Source organism: Sinocyclocheilus grahami, unplaced genomic scaffold (genome assembly GCF_001515645.1).
Source record: "Sinocyclocheilus grahami isolate Dianchi unplaced genomic scaffold, SAMN03320097.WGS_v1.1 scaffold968.1, whole genome shotgun sequence".
NCBI classification, from domain to species: domain Eukaryota; kingdom Metazoa; phylum Chordata; class Actinopteri; order Cypriniformes; family Cyprinidae; genus Sinocyclocheilus; species Sinocyclocheilus grahami.
The window spans coordinates 292,657-300,376 of NW_015506147.1; the positions used below are offsets into that span (position 1 = coordinate 292,657).

Consider the following 7,720-nt stretch of genomic DNA (forward strand, 5'->3'; position numbering starts at 1 on the left):
AGGCACTAGGGTAATTGTTGAATAAAGTGTTTTTTTCTTTGCGCACAAAGTATTGTCATAGCTTCATGAGATTACGATTGAACCTCGGATGTCATTGCTTTTTCCAGATCTCCTGGCTAAGTTTCTGGACGTTGATCGTGGTAGTACCCTTGCAGTCCATGGGAGGGTCAGAGAGCTGCCAGAATGCATCAACTTCATTTATGTTCCAAAGATGAATGGAGGTCTTATTGGAATGATGTGAGGGTCAGTAATGACAATTTACATTTTTGGGTGAACCAATCCTTTAAGACTAAACTCAAGTGGACAAGTCTTTGGATGATTAAAAACGCACAAACATCAAGCAGAATGAAATACAATCATGGCACATTGGTGAAATGTCAGTCAAACATTAAATCAATTAACACCGAGAAAGCAACTAAATGTTCTTCCTAATAGGCATGTCAGCAATGGATGTGAATCCAGATCATTTCAACCAGCAATCGCATCAGAAGAAAGTCAAACTCCTGGGACTGTGAAAATAGTTGACAGGTTGCATTGTTGAATACCATGCACTGTTTGGTCTGCCACAATAGTTTTGTTAATCCAATTAATCCATCTGCATAACTCTCCAAATATAGTTTAACCTTGGTGTCAAATCAAGTCTAACAATTTAATGAACTGCACATGGATACCGCTTGAGCGCTCAAACGTCTTCCTGGCTCCATGATCCGGATGCTCTGATCAACAGCGCTGAGGCCACACAGGGATCCTGCTTGAGCGGAGACGGTCAAAACATTGCCCTCACTAGGAACAGCCGTAGGTGGAGAAAACTGCAGAGACACCTGGACCAAGAACAAGCGCAAACTGAAGGACATGTTGCCACACCCCACATGAAGTAAAGAGATGCTATATATCCACATACCTGGTTTTGGAAACACATTTCAGTGTCAAAAGCTGCACTAGCAGCAACTACATTCTCACTGGGCAGAACACAGAAGGCCAGAATCTGCACTACTGGAGCCATATCAAGACTGACAGACAGCTCAAATGGCACAGTGCCACTTTTAAGTGCATTCAAAGCCCTCACTTGGACCTTTTGAAATCCATGCAGAACAATCACTCCTCTGGACAACACCTGACAGAAAACAGACAGACTGGTGCATAAAAGGTGGGGAGGGGGGGGGGGAAACACACACACCACACAACTAGTGCAGTCATCAACCAGCATCCACTCACCATATAGATTATGTCAGCACTGTAGTCACCAGTTTCACCAACAAATGAATATTTGACTGTAACTGGATACTTGGCACCACATTTCAGTGGTTGTTCAAACTTGACTATAGTCAGTTCACTAAAGGTTGGGTTATTGGGAGTAGCAGTTTGGAAGAGCGGCACAGTCCTCGTGTCCGTACTGAAGTAGGGCGATTTATATCCATAAACAACCTGTGAAGTTGCACTTGCCTGAGGAACAAGTTAACAGAATTGGTTTCTTGCAAGAGTCTTAATTTTAAAAAATAAAATAATCTGATTAAGGCAAATCGTACCACCAGATTGAGATCAGCTTTAGGGAGATCAGCAGTGTTCAGGGAGAAGGCAGCCAGTCCATTCATGTTCGTAGTCAGATTCAGCAGCAGTTTGTTGGGCCATTGGCTACCATCCAGGAGATGGACTGCTTTGCTTGCGATTGGAGTCCCATTGAAATAAGATGCTGAGATCTTTTGGGAAAGAAAAGGTTAGGAAAGGGAACCAATTAGGACCGTCTAATAAGGATGAAGCTTTACTCACCTTTCCGTTAATTATTGATCCATAGGTAAAGAAACCTGGGAGGTCCAAAAACGTGACCTTGCCAACTTCAAACGTAATGGACACAGTTGTGGATTTTGACATCATTACATCTGGGAGGAAACAGAAAGGCCACAAACATAAGGCACCAAATAAAATCAGGGTCACTGGTTCAAATCAGCCAGCAGCTCACCTGTTCCCTCCTCCGTGACATTCACGTTAACTAGAAATAAATCTTGCAGGTCATTTCCAAATTTGGTGTTGAAAAACATTGATGTACTGATGGTAAGGGAAACACAGCCAGTTTTGTTCATCTGGTAGCAGAATAAAGGGAGGTCAGAATTAAATTTAGACATGCAGAAGAAAACAACCCTGCTCTGTACAGCGGTCTCATACCATAGCAGTTTTGATAAGACACACACGAGACAGGCCAGGTACCACCGCGTACGGGAACGGCTCACGACACACTTCCACCAACGCTTGACCAGGTACAGGTTGCCCATATGTGTAACTGGGAAAAATGTTAAGGAACAAGATCAGCAACCAAAAAGACAACAAATCAAGAACATTAAAAGCATATTCTTACTTGGCACAAGCCTCAACTTTCAGTCCCACATCTCCCACACTATACATCAGTGGTGCAATCAAGGTGACATCAAACTTGGGTAAAACTAAACCAGAAACAAATGCGTTAAATTAGGACATCAGTCAGTAATCAAAACTACCCATTGCACATCATGTGGTGACTTACCATACTTTTTCACCTCAAAAACCTGTGACATCATTCGGTCACCAATAAAAGCCCTCAGTGTGTACATCCCAACCTGAGCCTCAGGGTTTAACTGGTGAGAAAGCTGCAATATCCACCCTGTTGAGGAAACGTTGGTCCACTGACCAATCCGGTTATTATGATTGTCCTATTTGGAGGGAAAAAGCTTGGAATAAAATACAGAAAGGAACATAAAAACATAGGCCATGCAATGGTAAACCAGTGTTGGATCGATCCAAAGGCTTGGTCCAGAACAAGTTCTCACCTCCACCACCACTAGACTGTACTGTAAAGACAAACAGCAATTAAAAAAAATTATATATATATAAAAAGTGTACCAAGACTAGAAGCAGATCAGGCGTTACCATTTGATCAAGAGGAACAAATTTAGCATCCATGGTCACAACCCTGAAGTTCACTGCAAAAGGGAAACATAACTCCCATCCATTACATAATGCATTTGAATGCGTTAATTCCATTACACTACAAGTTCTGATCACTTTTAATATTCATCCACCGGCCATTTGTAGCTCACCCATTTGTCCTGGATTATAGATGGGTTTGTCAGTTTGGATGAAGGTCAGAGGAAGGTAACGTCTGAACAGGACTTTCCTCTCTTCGGTCATTTTGAAGAACCTCCCTTGAAGTACCACCCTCAGTTTCTGCACCAATTCGCCGTCTACATGAGGAGCCTGTAGAGAAACTGTTAATACACTAAAGAAAAAAATAAAATAAAATAAAATAGGAACACTGCATATGCCACACCTGGAAACTAAAACAGCGGTGAAACTCCGTTGAAGATCTCTGCTGCACGAGCTGTGTGGTCCGGTTTTTGTCATCAACCAGATAGATGGTCAACGCAAGACTCTCATTGGGTTTTAAAAGACTTGCACACAATTTGGCATTAGAGCCAGACTCGATCACTGCAGAAAATGTCACCAAGAAGGATCTGTGGAAACAAACATTTATTATTATTATTATTAGTCAGTCAGATCAGCACACATTCATGCAGGTGAATAATCAGGAGGTAGTTTCCATAATATAGAGACTAAACACAAACTTTGAGGAATAGCGTTTAGACAAAAAGGACACTTTATTTTTCACTTCAAAGCCCATTTACTCACGGTCCTGATGTCTGTCCATCAACAGCAAAGAGAAAAAAGGCTAAAATGAGCCCTTTCCAAACACAAAACTCCTTCATAGCCATGAAGAACAATCATCCAAGACTAGACCCAAATCAAGTGCCTCTTTCAGAAACCCTGCAGAACTTCTCCAAACTCTACAGCTCTTCACCGCTCCACAGATACTCTCAAGCAGCTGCACTGATGGCAGCCATTTTTAAACGCTCTTAATTGGAGGAACTCATTGAGCTTGTTAACGTCAATAATTAACATCCAGCCTGGAATTAATTTAGTCAGTTTATTACTCCATCTAGTTTAGCTTTAAAACAACACATCTTAAATACTGCAAGATATATATAGGATATATATCACCTGCAAGGAGTGTTTGTTCCTCGAGTAGCCACAATTTTAATAGAATGAAGAACTTGAATAACCGAACGTATAAATCCATTAATCTAATTGTTGCTTGTGTGACAGGTGTTAATAAGAGTGTGCACTCACAATCTAAATTAATGTATTTCACTAATGAGCCTTCCTTTCAATTTTTATGTATTTACTTTATATTAGTTGTTCACGAAAACGTGATAATTTAATTTTGTACTTTATTTGTGTCATTTTTGGAAAAATAGTTTTATATTCATTTTACGTATGTTATATAATACATTTTCAAACAATGATTTTAAGTCTTTTAATTTGATATTAATTTGATTTGATGTTTTAAACAATTCAAACCAAATTTAATATATACAGTTTTGCTGATAAGGTGAACATCTTTTTAGCTATTCTTAGCCTATATTTATTGCAGTGTAAACAGAATCGTTTGACCTGCCCTATTTTAAAAAGGAAACATGCAAATTACCATTTTCTTCAAGTTGTATCCTTCAAATACAGTGGTATTTTTCATAACGTTGTGGAGATGCCTTCGCACAACATCAACACCTGCACGTTGAGCACGCTGAGGAGAGGTAGGAAGTTAGCAAGTCTCCGTAGTTAAATATATCGGTGTTTGGATGGAATCTAGATTGACATTTGCAATGCACATTAAGAAACTGATTAATAAATGTAAAACAGGAGTAAATATCTTACGATGTCTATCTGGGGTAGAATGGGGAGCTTGTAGATTGTCATTGAAAATAATTTATTGTACATTAATCGCATTCAGTCAATAAAAATCAAATGTCTTAATTTGTTTGAGAATGGAGAAAGACAATTCCATTAATAGGCTCCAGCGTCGTGGCGACATTCCCACTTCGGGAGTGCATTATTCCTCTAATCATTTTAACGGCCTGGTGTCACAACCACACCTCAAGATATTGTTCAGAAGATTATTTATTTTAAGATAAACCTTCCGTTGCAAATTCCAAAACGTAATTTTAGAGCTAATAACAGAGGCTTGGGCCATTGATATGCAGGCTAATGCAGTTATTAGAGAGAGAGAGAGAGATTAAGTGCGTGTGAATACCTGCGTCTTATGCGTGTTCAGCAGCAGTGTCTACTAATAGCGAATCTTTAAGTTGAACTGCTTCAAGAACCTCGCTACTGAGAAATGTCATCTAAGAATATGTTGTGGTGCGTTCAAAACATCTCCCATTGCAGCCATGCAAGTTGGGGAAGCTCCTTTATTCTTTCATAGGTATAAATTAAGAATGAATTATTGGGTTAATCTAAAAGGACATAAAGAGAGTCATCCAGTAAAGGGTGTGATTGAATTATGTCTTCTGGTGTTTGATTCTTTTACTGTTGTAGATAACCCATAGTAGGGTGAATTCGGGTAATCTGGGACACCTTAGCTCCAGTGTGTTTATTTCCTGTTATTTTACTTATACAGGACTATAATTTTAGCATGGATATCACGTGACTCCTGGGAATTGCATGAAACGGTCAGTGACATAGGATTCTGACTAGATTAATGTTAAGGACATAAATCGGTCATAAATAAGACAATGCTGTTTTCAAATTATGTTTGTGATCTATTCAAGCAATAAGCCGTATTAAAGTGTTAAAAATGTGTTTTAGTTTTCTTTCAAACATTTGTTTGTTGTCCCACATTATCAAATATGATTGAGAATGTGGGACAGCATGCTTTGTGTAATCTGGGACAGTCTTCAAATGGGGGAAATACGCATTTAGGGACATTATAAGTGTAATGACAAGGGCTAAATGGGTGTTAATGTGGACTACTGGAGGTTATAACATTAGCATAAATTCACAGTAGCTAGCAGCTAGCTAAACCAGCTAGCTAGAGAGATGCTACAGAGATGGAATCTGGGAAACGTATATCAATATATATATATTGGAATATAAATTTTCTTATTGAAATTTCTGTACTTTTCTCACTCCTCGAAAAAGAGTGCATACGCATGGTCTAAGTCCGTACATGCGTACATAATTCAGCAGCAAGTAGGAAATGGAGGAAGTATTTTTAGGAATAGGAAAGAAGATACAATTATTTCTCGCATCCGAATAGGGCATACTAGATTAAATTACTCTCTGTTTAATATAGGAAAACATGGAACAGGTCAATGTATTTTTTGTAATCAGGCAGAAACGATATAGCACGTTTTAATAAAATGTAAAAAATATGAAAAAGAAAGGTTAAAACTCATTAAGGAAGTAAAAAATATGGGTGTTGAATCATTTAATTTGTCAAATCTCTTGAAAGAGCATGCAGAACAAGGTAAAATATATGGTGCTATTGTTAAATACATTAAAGAAGTAGGATTAGTCAGGAGAATTTAGGAATGTGTGGGTTTTTATTATTTTTTTATTTCTTTATTTCTTTTTATATAAAATATAGATAAATATAAATATGTATATATTAGTGCTCCACACTCCAGTCCAGTTGGTGGCGGTAAATGCACCAGAAGTTGGTTTGCCATCCGCCATAAAACGTTATTAGAAGAAGAAGAAGAAGAAGAAGATATAGTCAGGAAATTAAAATATTTACAGATGGATCCAAAGATCCTGTTTCAGGAAATACAGCAGTTTCTATATGCATTCCTCATTTTAAGATTAAAATTGCAAAAAGGACAAGTAATCATTTATGGGTTTTTATTATTTTTTTATTTCTTTATTTCTTTTTATATAAAATATAGATAAATATAAATATGTATATATTAGTGCTCCACACTCCAGTCCAGTTGGTGGCGGTAAATGCACCAGAAGTTGGTTTGCCATCTGCCATAAAACGTTATTAGAAGAAGAAGAAGAGGTAGGCAGTTAGTGGTGCTTCTTCAATACAAGCTTGTAAAAGTTATCAGAAGTTTTATTAAGTACCTAGTATGCAAAAATATTATTGTTAAGAGTGTTATACATGTACTGGAAAGTGTTTTATTCGTGGATGGATGGGATTTAAGAGTGTTATTACTGAGTACAGCGATTTGAATATACAGGTGCATCTCAATAAATTAGAATGTCGTGGAAAAGTTAATTTATTTCAGTAATTCAACTCAAATTGTGAAACTCGTGTATTAAATAAATTCAATGCACACAGACTGAAGTAGTTTAAGTCTGGTTCTTTTAATTGTGATGATTTTGGCTCACATTTCACAAAAACCCACCAATTCACTATCTCAACAAATTAGAATACTTCATAAGACCAATAAAAAAAACATTTTTAGTGAATTGTTGGCCTTCTGGAAAGTATGTTCATTTACTGTACATATACTCAATACTTGGTTGGGCCAGTATTGTCAAGAGGAAGATGAGAGACACTAGACCCAACAATGCAGATGACCTGAAGGCCCCTATCAAAGCAACCTGGGCTTCCATTACACCTGAGCAGTGCCACAGGCTGATTGTCTCCATGCCACACCGCATTGATGCAGTAATTCATGCAAAAGGAGGCCCAACCAAGTATTGAGTACATGTACAGTAAATGAACATACTTTCCAGAAGGCCAACAATTCACTAAAAATGTTTTTTTTATTGGTCTTATGAAGTATTCTAATTTGTTGAGATAGTGAATTGGTGGGTTTTTGTTAAATGTGAGCCAAAATCATCACAATTAAAAGAACCAAAGACTTAAACTACTTCAGTCTGTGTGCACTGAATTTATTTAATACAC

The 7,720-nt window shown here is 37.8% G+C and overlaps 1 protein-coding gene and 2 long non-coding RNA genes across 5 annotated transcripts in view; 2 read left to right on the forward strand and 1 right to left on the reverse strand.

Moving 5' to 3' along the window:
* The window catches only part of LOC107564878 (uncharacterized), a 19,584-nt gene extending 18,863 nt beyond the window's left edge, over positions 1 to 721 (forward strand). Inside the window, exon 3 of the long non-coding RNA XR_001606298.1 lies at positions 641 to 721. This is a non-coding gene — a long non-coding RNA (uncharacterized lncRNA). The remainder of the gene's footprint in view (positions 1 to 640) is intronic.
* The window catches only part of LOC107564877 (alpha-2-macroglobulin-like), a 10,910-nt gene extending 7,064 nt beyond the window's left edge, over positions 1 to 3,846 (reverse strand). Inside the window, exons 1-14 of one of the 2 annotated variants that reach the window (XM_016250050.1) lie at positions 3,658 to 3,846; positions 3,299 to 3,482; positions 3,069 to 3,225; positions 2,899 to 2,951; positions 2,799 to 2,819; positions 2,516 to 2,681; positions 2,351 to 2,435; positions 2,161 to 2,275; positions 1,958 to 2,078; positions 1,768 to 1,877; positions 1,527 to 1,697; positions 1,216 to 1,443; positions 902 to 1,114; positions 672 to 821 (exon numbers count right to left, since the gene is read on the reverse strand). In XM_016250050.1, coding sequence (XP_016105536.1) covers positions 672 to 821; positions 902 to 1,114; positions 1,216 to 1,443; positions 1,527 to 1,697; positions 1,768 to 1,877; positions 1,958 to 2,078; positions 2,161 to 2,275; positions 2,351 to 2,435; positions 2,516 to 2,681; positions 2,799 to 2,819; positions 2,899 to 2,951; positions 3,069 to 3,225; positions 3,299 to 3,482; positions 3,658 to 3,740 — 1,857 coding nt within the window. In that variant the 5' untranslated portion in view covers positions 3,741 to 3,846. The remainder of the gene's footprint in view (positions 1 to 671; positions 822 to 901; positions 1,115 to 1,215; positions 1,444 to 1,526; positions 1,698 to 1,767; positions 1,878 to 1,957; positions 2,079 to 2,160; positions 2,276 to 2,350; positions 2,436 to 2,515; positions 2,682 to 2,798; positions 2,820 to 2,898; positions 2,952 to 3,068; positions 3,226 to 3,298; positions 3,483 to 3,657) is intronic. The other variant, XM_016250051.1, reaches the window with a different exon arrangement.
* A 752-nt stretch (positions 3,847 to 4,598) lies between these two features.
* Positions 4,599 to 7,720, forward strand: part of LOC107564879 (uncharacterized) — a 4,873-nt gene continuing 1,751 nt past the window's right edge. For both annotated transcript variants that reach the window (XR_001606300.1, XR_001606299.1), the window contains exon 1: positions 4,599 to 4,619. This is a non-coding gene — a long non-coding RNA (uncharacterized lncRNA). The remainder of the gene's footprint in view (positions 4,620 to 7,720) is intronic.